The sequence below is a fragment of the Empidonax traillii genome, unplaced genomic scaffold, assembly GCF_003031625.1.
Source record: "Empidonax traillii isolate 1590-97213 ecotype Southwest subspecies unplaced genomic scaffold, ASM303162v1 scaffold85:size1451899, whole genome shotgun sequence".
In the NCBI taxonomy this organism is placed as follows: domain Eukaryota; kingdom Metazoa; phylum Chordata; class Aves; order Passeriformes; family Tyrannidae; genus Empidonax; species Empidonax traillii.
The window spans coordinates 384982-400115 of record NW_020955278.1 but is presented as its reverse complement, the minus strand read 5'-3'; the positions used below and the strand labels follow the sequence as shown (position 1 = coordinate 400115).

General features: G+C 38.5%; 1 protein-coding gene across 6 annotated transcripts in view; it reads left to right on the top strand.

Annotated features, from left to right (window-relative positions):
• ROBO1 (roundabout guidance receptor 1) overlaps positions 1-15134 on the top strand; it is a 697339-nt gene that overhangs the window by 574417 nt on the left and 107788 nt on the right. For all 6 annotated transcript variants that reach the window (XM_027881207.1, XM_027881208.1, XM_027881210.1 and 3 more), the window contains one exon: positions 12008-12165. In XM_027881207.1, coding sequence (XP_027737008.1) covers positions 12008-12165 — 158 coding nt within the window. The remainder of the gene's footprint in view (positions 1-12007; positions 12166-15134) is intronic.

Below are 15134 nucleotides of genomic sequence, written 5' to 3'. Positions count from 1 at the left end.
GTTTAATCAGAATTAAAATCTCCAGTAACGAAATCGGCCTGGTTTTATGTGTGTGTGTGTTCGTGCTGAGCATCGCCCTCTGTTTCCTTTTGTTAATTCTGAATCAGACTTCTGGCTGCTGTCTTACCACATGGGGTGATCCAGAATTTCATGCACTCCTTCCTGCCAGCAGTACAGCAGACTCTGCTCACAGGCAATGTTTCTCTGATTTTTACTCAGTAGCACTTATTGCACATTAAATACTAACATATTGATCGGCTGGCACACTGCCTCTGACTATCTCATTGGGATTGAAGCCAGAATAAGAGTCCAAATGCAGAAGTACTTTTCTGTATGATTTTACTGTCTTGCTATTTACAATAACTTATAAATCTCCAAGAGCTGCAACTCAGAGTTCCAGCTTGGTGCATTTGGTGTGTCCATTTGCTTACAGAACCATTTTTCGTTGTTGTAGCTTTTAACTTCGCTACTTTTTGCAATGCTCTCTGTAGGATTTTACAGCATTTGAAGCCTTCAGATGTCTTCTAAATGATGAGCTATCACTGTAAATCATGAAGATGTCTGTCTTGAGATTTCTCAAATTCTGAACAGTAAAAAAAAACCTGAGTGTAGGATATTTTGCCATGCTTCTTTATAGTGAGAAAGCAGAATGACTCATTTCTTAGAATATGCCTGAAATAGAACACAGGTTTGTGTTGTGCCATTTGGGATCTAACTGAGAGCAGTTAATTGAATTAGATGAAGACTATATTTCTGTATGACCTCTGTGTAAGTCTGTCTGCCATTTTCCCCTGAGCTGATTTCTTGCATTGTTTTCCAAAACCAGCAAAAGTAATTTGGAAAGTATATGATATTTGTCATAAATGTAATTTTTAAAAGGTTTATCCATTTCTACAATGGCAATCTCTTGTCAGTTTACGTCCTACAGGACGAAAAAAACAATGTAGCGTTACCATAAGGATTATATATTCATGCATTTGGACGTGCAGGGTATAATTAAAAAAACATCTACTATCTGACTCAGGTATGTCCTGCTGTATAGCAGTGTGGAGAGATGAAAAAAGACAGTGGAACTCTGTGGTCTGCAGATCCTGTCAAGAGAATAAAATTGTATACAATAAGAGAACAACACAACACAATAAAAACGTATGCAGTAGTTCAGGATCGTTTTTGAGCACGGTGGCCTTGCTGCAGTGCGTGGTGCCAACAAATGCTGTTGTTAGCTCTGCTGTTATTTAGAATTAGCCACTCAGCCATATAAAGTTTCTTGCATCTTGCCCCTTCTGACTGATGGTTCAGGCTTGACCTCACGTGTGATGGGGGAATACAATTTTCCGGAATATTAAAGGAGCGACTTAGCTCTTCACGTGTGATAATGATACTGTATATTCTCTGATATTAAAATGCCATCTTTTTCAACCACTTCAAGAGCATAATGGGGACTGTTTCCTGGAAATAGAGTCCTTTCAAAAAGCGTTGATGGTAGTGGTACGGTGATAACACCGTCGGATTTGAATGCTAAGTAGGATGTGGATAAAATTGTTGTGTTGAGGAAAGACCTTGAGCGAAACACTAACATAGTGAGTGCCTGTGCAGATTTAGGGCTGTGCATACTGCAGAAACATCATCATGGGCATGTGAATCTATTTCCTTGAAAATGTCTCTGAAGAGCTTTTTTTTTTCTTGAGAGTGAAAGGATGATCATCAGCAAACGCACGAGCATCAGCCATTCAAGTCTTTCCTGTACTACAGGAACAGTGCTGCCACAATTTCATTGGCAATTCTCTGGAGTAGTCACTTCTCTTCTCTTAACAACACAGGTAAAGACAAATGAGGTTCCTTTAGATCTGGCTTACTAAGGGATTTTCCACTTAGAAACTATGGGAAGAGTCAGTTTTACACAACTCAAGCCAGCATAACTTACTATTCAGGGGCAACACCTTTTAAATCAATTGCAATCTAGCTCCATTTGCCAGTGCCATAATATCCTAGCTTTAGCCTCTAGTTGAAAATTGGCTAAATTTGTTTGCTTTATGTCCTTTCTACTTGTATTTCTTCCTTTATTTTATTTCCCCTGGAATCCTGAGTTACAGGACAGTGGCATTTCTGAGTTGGTTCTTGTCTTCTTTCATAAGAACCCTTTTCTGCTCATGAGATAAGTTTTGGTAACTAGTTAAGGAAAACACTGGAGTTTTGGTCAAGTGTCTTTTCACGTTTTCTCTTTCTTTTTTTTAGCCCTTATATCTCTTCTTTCATTTCAGTTATCTCTTTATGCTTTAATTTGGAGTGCCAAGACAAGATCTCACTGCAGCCTCTTAATCTGCTTCTTTTTCTCCGTTATAATCTGCTTTCAAGGAAGGCCACTGCAGCCAACAGTTCATTGCAAACTGAGCACCAGAACCTTGATTCGAAGTGTACAGAGAAAAATCTTTATTTCCAGAATGCAGCCAAATCCTTGGATTTAAAGACACAAACTCTCCTTCGCCTGGGGAAAAATAATTCGTGATGTCTGAAAGACGCTGTTCTTTGGTGAGCTGTGTTGTGTCTAAAACCCCTTGCTTTGTGTCCATAAATTTAAAAATACACTGTGTTGGTCATGCTGAAAATATTGTCTGTAATCCAGTGTGATTCAAATAACCCCAAAACTCTAAATGAAATTACTACTACTACTACTAGTAGTACTAATACTACTACTAGTATTAATGGTGATGATGAAAAAAACCCCAAAGGAAATACCTGTAAATATTTAGGATAAGCAAAGGGAAATTGTCTCTGCAGTCTGAATGGAATCTATCCTTCCAGGAGATAAATTCTTACTTACAGGTAGTAAATTCCTTGTCCTAGAGTGTAACATGTGGAAGATGTTGAGAGGGATCGCATTTTCTACACAGTCAGTCAAATTAATAATTAGGTCTCTCTTCTCCTTATCTATTCTCAGTTTTCAGTCAATCTAAGGGATACTCTCAGAGCTGCGTGCCTGAGGCACCACAGATCCTTCAGGGTTTAATTAGGTTTCCCAGTGCTGCAGCTTGCTCTCTTGGGCCTGTCAGTCCTTCTCACAGGAGTTAAAATTACTCTTTATATGACTTATCAGATTTGGTCATTTAATTGATTTCCAATTCATCATCTAATCCATTTACAATTTCCTTTCCACACATGGAAGTGTTGTTGCGGGTTGACAACTGTGTCTCCCAGTAAGATTCCTGGCAATACTTAAAGCCCAAATCTTAAACTAGTGAAATAAAATTGACATTATGAGTGGTTTCCATAAATTTTGGCAATGATCATCAGTAATTTGCAGCCAGTGGTTTTTACTTGGAAGTCTTTTTTCTTGCAACCTGCTCCTTAAGCATGAATTTGTTTCTATTGACAAGTCTAAGTTTCTTAATGACAGTAACGAATGGCAATAAATATGTTTGTTTTAGAGCCTTTATGTGCAGTCATATGTTTATTGTCAAATGCCTAAATACTTACCTGCTTTTTCAGTGTAGTATACTGCTTGATTCAACCATTTTTGGTTGATGACAAACTTGTGTTAGTCATCAGCACCTTTTAAAAGATGTAATCTAGTAGGTGCAGCACTCTTTGATTAATGAATTAGAAGGGTGCTGGTCTTCTATTTGCTGACATGTATTGCTGAGTGTATTGGAGAATGACACTTTCCACAGGTGGTAACAATTGACCTTAGATTCCCTAATTTGATCATACTGTTTGGAATCACAGAATGGTTTAGGTTGAAAAAGACCTGTAAGATCATCGAGTCCAACCACTAACCAAGCACAACCAAGTCCACCATATCCCCAAGTGCCACATGTGCATGTCTTTTAAATACCTCCAGGGATGGTGACTTTACCACTTCCTTGGGCAGCCTGTTCCAATGCCTGATCATCCTTTCAGTAAAGGGGTTTTTTTCCTAATATCCAGTCTAATCTTCCCCTGGTGCAACTTGAGGCCGTTTCTTCTTGTCCTTGTCACTTGCTATGTGGGAGAAGAGGCCAACCTTGACCTGGCTACAACCTCCTTTCAGGCAGTTGTAGAGAGTGATGAGGTTCCCCCTGAGCCTCCTTTTCTCCAGACTAAACACCCCCAGTTCCCTCAACAGCTCCTCACAGGACTTGTGCTCCAGACCCTTCCCCAGCTCCGTTGCCCTTCTCTGGACACGGTCCAGCCCCTCAATGTCTGTCTTGTAGTGAGGGACCCAAAACTGGACCCAGGATTCGAGGTGTGACCTCACCAGTGCCCAGTGCAGGGGGACAGTCCTGCTGGCCACACTATTGCTGGGACAGGCCAGGATGCCATTGGCCTTCTTGGCCACCTGGGCACACTGATGGCTCATGTTCAGCTGCTGTCAGCCAGCACCCTGAGGTCCTTTTCTGCCAGGCAGAGGAAAAGCAATCAATGGAAAACATAATTCTTTGGAGAGCATCTGTTTTCAAACAAATTAAAGGATACAGTAATGAAGACAGTACTTTTGTTAATATTTTAGAAGTGTGATCTAATTTCACTGCTGCTGTTTCTATCACCTGTATTTAACTCTATTTCAGCTAGTTTTGGACTGTGCCTTGGTTCTGTTTATCAGTGTTAAAACAAAGCTGTGTTTCTTTGTTACTCTGACTGTCGGTGCTCTTTACTGGTGTCATCAGCGAGGCAGTACTAATAATGTCAATACTAAATTACATAGGAATGTAACATGAACTTAATGCTGCTTCCTGACACCTTCAGTCTGTTAGCATTCTTAAAGCAGAATGTGGTGTGAGATTCAGTAAATCTTTATCAGATCTGCATGTTTGATGAGAAAAAAGGCAATTTCCCACTGCTGGAAATCCTGTGTTACTGTAGTGGGTAGTAGCAATACAGGTTTTCTGAGCAACTCTTCCCAAAATTGTTTAAAGCAGTCTATGTACACCATTCAGTCTCTGGTTATCTCATTAATTCTTTTTCATTCATTCAAGTTAAATAATGCTATTCTTTAGCGCCCTTAATTCTTCCAAATTTAAATTTCCGTTAAAATTTCTGTATGTCTCTTGCAGTGTCTACCAAAATCTTAAAAGTTCTGAAAAAAAAAATCATTGGCAATATGAAATGTTAGCACAAGAAAGAGCACAATAATAAAAGGCAGATCCTAAATTTTTGAAATGTCTGAAAGACATTCATTAACCCTTCATCATGGAGGAAGTGCTTATGAGCCACCTGTTTAAACTAAATTAATTGATCTCAGTGGTAGTAGAGTACAAAAAATACAGTTGTTTTTCTGAGGGGTTTGGATGGTTGCTTCCTTTAACTAAAGGAGATGTTAAAATAGAAGTATGTATGGATGCTGTGAGCTCAATTACAGAGATTCTGGTCAAGAGCTGAACTAATTCATGCTAATACAACATGTGAATATTAAGCAAAAAAACCAACATTTGACTTTAAAGTACTTTTATTTCTTCAGTCTTTGAGGTAGTGAGGTTTGCTGAAGGGCAGAGTTTAAAGTGGAGCAGGACAGCACTGTGTGAATACGTTACATTGAATGTGCTGTCATAAATCATTAGCCAAAGATTCAGACTTGATCTCTACTGTGAAGATGTCAAGTCATGGTCGTTGCATTATCATCAGTCTCTTCACAGTGAGCAGTCTCTGCTGTCTGGGCGCCTGTTGAGTGTGAATTGTCAGACTGTGCAGTCAGGGCTGTCCTGTGCTGTCAGAGACCTGGCCGTGTGTCTGGTGCTTCTACAGTATTGAAGCTCAGAGAAGGCTGGAAGTGTATTAGAGATCGAGATAGTGAATTTTTTCCTACTGAGGAAGGGGTAGAAAGAGGTCAAAGTGCTCCAAGCTGGAAAACGTATGAGAAATGGAAACTTTGGAAGTGAGGAGCCCTGGGCGTGCTGGCTGTGACTCCCTGCCTCTTGGGAGGCCTTGTAGAACTGTGACATCTTTTGAAACATTCAGTACAATTGCAATCCAGTTGCTGGACTCAGTCACTGCATAAAACTATTGCCTGTATTACATGAGTGGTCTTGTTAAATGATCATAACAATAATTTCTGGCTATTTATAGCCCTACTCCTTCTGTTCCATTTTAATGACTGTGTACTGTAGTTAACACCAGTGTTAACCTGGTTTTAACACGTTCAGAAGGGAAAGGAAAGGATTTTTTTTCAGGGAACAAGTATTTCCTTTAGCTTTATATGACTACATGGAGACTATTAGGGACGTTTCTTCAGAAGAAGAATATTTCTCATTTGTAAATGATCAAGGTTTTTGGTAAAACCAGATAACAGTTTAATAAGCTATAAAATATACTGTGGTAACACATATGTTGACTTCAATCTGATAATGTATGCCTTCTTTTTTTTTTTCTTTTTAACTTAATTAGGTGCTCCAACACTTTCCTGTTAGTGGCATGCATGTATTAAAAACTCTATCCTGACATCTGTATAAATTTCATGCCAGGAAAGTCTTTAAACAAGGTACCATAATTCTGGCTGATGCTTAAGTTAGTTGTAATTAAAATTAAGCACCTGGTCTGAAGCCCTATTCCAACTGACAACCATCTTATAATGTATTTGAATGCCAAAAATGTCTGGTGTGTCTCACTAAATTTGAATTACAAGTTCAGGAGGTAGTGGGGAAAAGGGATCATTGCTGGTCCTAAATTACAGGAACAATTCTGCTTTTGAATAACAGCTCAGTCCTGACTAAGAAATAATTAGTTTCTCTTTGATTACAGATTCATGGGATTAGAGGATTTATATAACCACCTGAATCCCATTTCTGTTTTCCTCATCTTACAGCACTTTAAAGCAAGTTCTAGTTTTTGTTGTTTTGTTTGTCATATTTTATTAAGTATTAGGTGGAAATTTTGTTTATAAACACTGCTCTTTTGTTGGGGAAGAAAAGGGGAGCATGGAAATACTTTTTATCTATTTACAGGAATTAAAATAATAGAATTGGTGGGTATTAAAAAAAATTAAGATTTGTTACATGGGAGTTTTAACAAAATTAGCCAAAAGATAGGACAGTGGGCCATTAAGGTTGCATTACTCAGCTTTAGCTTGTTTGATGTTGGGATAGTTTCATTTGCTGCTGGAAACTTGCTCGTTAGCTGAGGTGTGGTTGTTTCTAAAGGAATGTGAGGAATGAGCATCTCTTCTATTTATTTCACTTTTTTTTCCTTTTTTGCCCCATTTTTGAGGCACGTGCTACTATTCAGAGAAAGATTCAGATGATCTCCATGATGAAAGAGTGGAAATTGTTGGGATCTCTTCTGTTACCCAGCTGTGAGATGCTTTATCTCACCAGTCTCTAGCAATGTAGACTTTTAAAACAAGTGTGCTTTGTCTGGGAGGGTGCAGGAGAGTCAGTGGGAAGCAAGTCTGAGTGATGACTTTTATAAGATTTGCAATGTATTAAGATTGCCTTGGTCCGACTAAGAAACTGTTTCCCCAACACCTTCCCTCTCTTCCTCTGTCCTCTGGGTGACCATGGCTGTAAGACCTTGGTTGATTAGGGGTCCCAGATGTATTCTGGTGCACTGCTTTGAACTGATCCAGCATGAGGTGTCTGTGCTAGAGTAGACCTGTAATCAAAATTTTCAGGAGATTTTCTTACTTCCAGATCTTGCATGATACCGCCTGTTAAGGCATGATATCCAAAATGTATGATGGTAAATAGTACGTTCCTTAAATATTCATTCTTTTCAAGTACTGACTAGAACTTTCTGATTGGTTTATTTCTTTTCTTGTGTTTTCTTTATCGCTTTTGAATCGCAGTTATTTAAAGATAAACTGGAACAATAATCTTTCTTCATTATCTATGATGTATATAGGCAAAAAACTCCTGCCCACCTTCCTCCTATTTCACCCAGTAGTGACTTCACACTCTTTTTTATAGTAGCCAACAAAGAACTTAAGGAAAAAATTAGTGGGTGCTGCATTTTGCAAAACCTTGTTTAGGGTTTACACCAAAAAAATGTTGTCTCTGCTTATATTGCTTGTTGTTGTTCTTTTAAAACAGAAAAAAGCAAACAGCCTCCTAATGTATCTGTTTTCATTCCAGCTGCACATGTGTAGGAAGAGGTGCCTGTGGTGAAATTTGACCGTTTGGTGGCAGAAAGCTTTTGCTGTGCTGGATTGCAAAGTGTACTTCTAATATATCTTCAAAAGGAAATGCATTCTCAATCTACAGTCAGCCTTGACTATGAAGGACAGAAAAGAAAAAAAAAAAAGTTTTTTTTCAGTTAGGGATGAAAATTTTAGATTTATAACTTCATGCAAGATTGCCAGGGCCCGAGGCAAAAAAAAAAACCAACAAAAACCCAGAGCATGTATCTAGTTTACAACTACAAAAATAATTACATGATGACTATCTGTGGAGTAATCTCTAATGGATTACATTTTGTTAGCATTTCATTATGTAGTGTTAGAGCCAAAATAATTCATAGTAAATGGGGAAAAAAATACTTGTTTTGATGTATCTGTGGCCTGGAGCTTTGATGTCCTCCTAGGACGTTCTATTAAGAAATGGTTAATTTGTGAAAGGTCTTGGTTTGCAGACAAGGTACTATGCTTGTAAAGCTATTATAGGACTAAGGAGTGTAGGAATTACAGAAGTAATTTGTTTTTATTATGCAAGCACTGGACTTCTTTGTTGCTTCAGAGGTGCTAAAGCCATCTGAGGTGCTTTCCTCTTAGATTTATGGTGTCTCTCAGACTTAAAAAGCAGTTATGGCTCATTAAGATCACTTGATTTAATTTTTTTAAAACTTAAGGGTGCTTCTTTTTATATGTCTCTTAGATTTTATCCAAGTGATACAATCTTCAGCAGTAATAAGAGGCTTCTTACTCATGGTCAAAACACCCCTTTTATTGTGTTGCAATAGAACTGTGGCTTAGCAAATAAACTCTTCTGCACTTTCATGTACTGTTGGCAGAGGGAACTGGATGTAAGGGGTCTTTTTTTCGGAACTTAGGGCAACTTCTGTTTCTTCTTCTTTAATATTCTTTAGTTTGGAGAACTGGAAGGGGAAAAAAAAAAAAAGAAGTATTATTATGACCAATGGTTCTAAGCCAGATCAAGTCTCTACAGTATTAAAGTAAATAGAAAAACATTTTTGACTTCAGTAGAAGCAGTGTCAACTTAGCCACTTATGCTACGTGATTTACTGTGTCTGGGTGGCTTGAGGGTTGCTTGGGAACACAAGAAATTACATCTGGTCATTAATGCCATATTCAGTATCAATGGAATAAGGATATATAAAGTTCTCAGTGTATGTGAGTGGTGTTTTAATGCTTCCATAACTAAAAATAATTTGAAGCATCCAATTTTGATTTATCAATATAAAGGGCAATATAGTAAGGAAGCTGTAAGAGAATGTGGGTTTAAGTTAATAAAGTCTTCTTGAAAGCAGAAGGGGATAGTTAAAGGATTGGTCTTTTCTGAATAACTAAAAGTGACATCATTCTCCTCTTTGTGAACATATTCTTTCCTCTAGATGTAACATAAATTGATGTTATAGCTGAAAATATTTTCAGTTTTCCCCAAGTTCTTATTAGGAAAATATCCATGAGTTCTGCTTTTAAGAGAGAGAAATTCTTTGCCCTTAGATGGAGCATGCTTTCTCAGGCTTTTCTGTGGGAAGCAGTAGGTGCATTTTTATTTGTTATTTCTTGGATTGTTTTTTCTTTTAATAAACTGTCTACACTAGATCTGTTCAAGATACCTTGTCTGTCCAAGAGAACATGTTCATCCAGTAGCATCTCATTATTGTAGACTAGATGACTTCCAGAAGTCCCTTTCAACCTAAAATATCCTCTAATTTCTTCATTTGTCCTATCATTCTGATTTATTAGCTTGTGTAATTTAAGTGATCCAGACATTTCACCCTTTTTTATCCTTTTTCAGTGCATTAGTATCTCCTGATTCCAGGGCATCCAGAATTTCAGTCAATGAACTGAAATAATTTAAAATGTCAATGCTTTAGTATGGAAAGAGATTGGTAAATTCTGGTGATGTCTGGTGAGATCTCTACTATATTTAAGTCTTGCTGGTACAGAGATGTTCTTCATTACTTCCAGAAATTGTATCTTTTTCCTGTAATAGCAGCAAAATGCTTTTTATTTATTGCTTTTGATTCCTGTCTACACTTCTGTATCAATGTGGAACTTTCCCTGTTGTGCATTACATTATAGTGAGACAGGCTGGAGACACAGGCCCATGACTGTAGCTACTGAAAGGTGGGGGATAGAATGTAAGGAATGTGTCCTGGAGAGGAAAAAAATCAAAGACAGTCCTACTGATTCTTGACAGGGCTAGTTGCCAGTAGTCCTCCGAAACAAATAACTACAAATACTTTTTTTTCTCCCCTCCTTCATTTTGGATGAGATAGCGTTGCAGGAAGCAGGTGTGGGGAAAATGCATAACCTCTGGCCCAAAGTAGGTGACCCATTTGCCTGCTGACCATTTTAAAAGGTCTTAACAGCACGAAAGATCTTACAGACAGGAATGTTTTGGTGGTAGTGCTGTACCTGCCAGTCCCTGAGCACAACCACATTCCTTAACAGCTGGCAGTAAATCACACCTCAGTTGGGAGCAGCACTAACAACCAAACCTCTGCTCAGTAGTGGATGTCCATATATCTGTGGTCCATGGCTTGGGGGATATATTTTTTTGCTGCAGATTCTTGGCACTATTTACTGTTGACACAAGTTCGTTGCAGGTAGCAAGAATGACATACAGCTTTCTAAAAATCCTGAGATTGTAATGTGCTTTCCCATTGCCTTATCCTTTTTCAGCGTGTGTGGAGCAGCAGCAGCAGAGAGAACGAGAATGTTATATTTGTTATCATCTTAGTTATTTTTAGATTAAACCTAATGCCCCTTACTTAGGGATGCCATTATTCTGTTGAACTGTGTCCCTGTGTAGTGGTCTGCTGGGCACAGTCTCTCCTCTCCCAAAAAGAAATATAACCACACAGCTATTGATAAAATTCACAGTGGGTGACTGGAGGAAACTAGAGTTTCCTAGGCCTGGGCTTGGTGAAATGTTGAGAAAGAACAAAATCTAGTAATATAGCAAAAATAAAAACCTATGTAAAGGTGGCAAAATTGACTTCTTCCAATTAAAGGATGTGGTCCTGGCTTAGGCTAAGTGATGGCTCCTGGAGACTAGTAAAGATTGTTAATATTTCTATTTGAAAAGGACACAAGCCAGATTGCAAAGATGAGTTTGGCTGAGGCTGGACAAGTGTTTAGTGTCTTGTAGTGTCATCAGAGAACTGGGAGTTTTGGTTAGTGTATTCATTTTTGCCATAAATTCAGGGATGGGGGCAGTTCATAAGGCCAGCGGCCAATCTTTAACCATCAACCTTTGAGTTATTTGGCAGGCTGACCTTGTATCTCAGGAAAAAAAAAAAGGGACATAAAGCAATCTCTTCAATGCTTATCCCCAAGTCACCTGAGCAGAAGAAATGGTGCCATCTTCAACCGTGAGAGGAATCATAGAATGATTTGGGTTCGAAGGGATCTTAAAGATCATCCAGTTCCAACCCCCCTGCCGTGAGCAGGGACACCTTCCACTAGCCCAGGTTGTTCAGAGCCCCATCCAACCTGGCTTTGAACACTGCCACAGACGGGGCATCCACAGCCTCTCAGGGCAACTTGTTCCAGTGCCTCACCATCCTCCCAGTAATTAATTTCTTCCTAATACTGAACCTGCCCTCTTTCAGTTCAAACTATTACCCCTTTTTCTATCACTACATGCTCCTGTAAAAAGCCCCTCTGCAGCTTTCTCGTAGACCTCTGTCACTTGGCTTGTATGTTGGAGGTTAAGTAAGAGTTATGTACATGGTTTTTCTGTGTTACTGTGTGGAAGTACCAGAGACCATCTACAGATGCCAAATGATGTTCATTAGCTGATGTGTTCATTAATATAAAGTGCAATGACAACAGGCAGCATTAAAGGCCAAAACAAAACACTTTTGTGTTCTGTTGGTGTAATTTTTTGCTTCGTTTTCTTTATTCTTTCAGTTCTACGGGATGACTTCAGACAAAATCCCTCCGATGTAATGGTAGCTGTGGGTGAACCTGCAGTGATGGAGTGTCAGCCCCCAAGAGGTCACCCAGAACCGACTATATCGTGGAAGAAAGATGGGACCCCTCTAGATGACAAAGATGAGAGAATCACAGTAAGTATAAAAAGTTCTGCAAACAACACAAAAATCAACTGATCTGAAATCACTCAGCTCCTGAGCACATGGGCATCCAGCTGAGCTGTGCTTGACAGGATGTGTTCTTTTCTTGCCTCACAGGCAAGGGCTAGTTTGCATTTAGCTTGGAAATGTATCCTCTCATCCTACTTCATTGCAGGGTATGCATTCGTTTGTTAAAGAGGCCCATGCAAAACCTCTGTTCTTCTCTTCCTCAGAGGAATTAGAAGCTTGTGGAAATGAAATTCATTATATTGGTCACTGTCCTGTAATTTCCTTACCTTTCATCCACCTACAAATTTCTGCAACCTGTAATATCTGCCTTCTCGGGTTGGAAAGAGAAACAAGGAGTAGTCTCAGTGAGACCTTCTTTTGCAATGCCTTTGAAAATAATACATGCAGGAAAGCTGAGTGTTGTATTAGAAAGGCTGAAAAGGGGCTGGGGGTACAGACACATTTCTTTAGAGAGATGGTGGCTTATCCTGCCATCTCAAATTAAGCTGTTTTCTAATTAGTGGTGTTGTCGTACTCATTTGTATCTGTATCTTGCTGAATGCAATGCACAATTAGTCAAGATAAAGCAGCATCTCAAATCAGAAAACTATCCATTTTTTAGTCTTTGACATGGGAAACAATAAGCTAATGAACCTAAATGTCTGTCAGAAGTGGCAGCAAAAAAGGGGAGTTCAATACTCATTTATATGCTGCCAACGTGGTGATACAAAACATCTTCCCATATGGTGAGAAACTATCCTCTGAAAGCACACACATCTAGGATCCTGTTGGTACTGGAAGGTTTACAAGTGCAAAACAAGATCAGAGGCACATACCATTTATATGTCTCAATTATATACTGAAAGGAGGGAAATGTTTATTGGAAGTACACTTAAACCCCAGCAACCTGAGCAAAAAAAATTACCATTTTTGTTTGAGATTTGAATTTCCTGTTATTCCATTTGTGTGGGTTTTTTTGCAAACAAGACAAAGCTCAGGCGTTCTGCAGTTGTGGCATATGCATACATTTAAATTTTTAAGTACCCTACCAAACCTATACTGATTGCTGGCTATTAACTCAATTCTTCCCATCATACTTGCTAAGAACTTGCAATTTCCTTTTCAAATCTCCTTTCCACCGTGACAAGTCAATTGACCTGAGATAAAGAGAAGATTCTAGTGCTACCTTTTTTTTTTTTTTTTCCCCCAGGAAGTGCTTTCTAACCCTGCATTTTCTATTGCTGTAGTTTATTCTCCTGAAGGATTTTCAGGTGTTTCTTATGAAGTACATTTCTTTTGTTATACATGAAAACTGCTCTTCCAGCTGCTGGAACAAAGACATACCCAGAACAAAAGTAGCTATCAGTGACTGGCAGTGCCACCTGTACTCTTCAAAAACCGTTCTTAGGATGAAATAAAGCCCCTCAGTTCGGTTTTCTTTTCTGGTGATTGTATCAAACACTCACCTACATAGTATTCTTTCACCGTGACATCTGGGAAAGTTATCCTGTGTCACCAGTTTCTCCCGCTGTAAAAAAAAAAAAAAAAAAGAAAAAAAGAAATGAAAAAGAGTTTTGATGCAGGTGTAGATATACACTTGTTTCATGTAGCCAGGTGAGTGTTTTCAGAGGTGTAAATTAGCAGTGGTGCCATAGCTCAGCTCAGCTCAGTTGCATCCATTTATTTCCTATCTGCCTGGCATTGTCTCAGGCAGCACTATTAATATCGTGGGTGCTTTCTCACACAGGCGAGAGACTGAAGCCACGTTGTAATGCAGATTTGCATCCTCTTACAGCTGTAGCAGGATCTTGCCAAGTGGATAAATGTACATTCAGATTTACCTCTTTACAGCTTTGCAGTAACCTTCTGTGTTATCTTGCTAGTGCCTGGGAGGGTACAGGAGGTTGGGAGCTTGGAATGGACGACTTTTCTAAAGGGCAGATGGGAAAAAAAATATTAATTTTGAAACCTGACTTAGAATTATTTCCATTTCTGTTCACTTGTCTCCTTTAAGGCATTTCTGTTTCACTTTAGCAATAGGAACATAAAAGACTAAAAGGTACAAAAGCTGAAATGAGGATGAATTGCTGAGGTTGAAGTGAAAGATTTCATTTTTTCATGAAATGAACCTTTTATTATTTTTTTTTTCATTGAAGTGTCTGTATTTAAAATGAACACCTACATTCACTTGATGGTAAAATTTTAATTGACTCGGTGGCTGTAAATTTCCATAATACAATTTACTTTTGTTACTTTCCTCTTTTTGAGCCATAAAATTACCAGATCAGTAAATGTGCAACTCTATGTGTTGGTATTCCATATGTATGTAATACCAGTGGGCATATCATCAATGAAAAAACTTGGATGGTTCCACTTCTAAAGCATTTCCAGTTGTTTTAATTCTTAAAGGCCTGGTGATCTTTGACTCACCCCAATTTTGAGAGTTCTCTGTCAAAGGCTGTTTGAAGCATTTTGTATTACTGCTTTCCTTTCTAACAAGAGATTTAAAATGAACATTAAGGTTTTACCTTTTTTTTTTAATAAGGAATGATGCTTGGGATCTCTTTTTTGATCCATATGTATGCTTTCTTCAAGAAGATATGTCTATGGAGCAATCTTTTTTTAATATATGGAAGCTTTTTTCTCATCTGCAATGACACTTGGTCTGTGAGTCAGCGGAACTGGACTTCACAGACTGAGTATTAAGGGGGCTAGAGAAACTGAGGTGGAAGCTTGGTTCCTGGCAGAGGGTTTAAAGCAAAATATGTGGATAAATAGCAGATAAATAAGATACAAGTTAAGGCACAACTTCCTCAGGAATGCAATAAAAAGAAAATAGTATTTTGTCCTGGGTAGGGTTGAGGAAATCGATATGTTTATATAGGTGAGATAATAAAAAAATCAAAGTAGTCCTTGCCTGGTTTTGGTCCATTTGTAGGGCAAATAAATGTGCT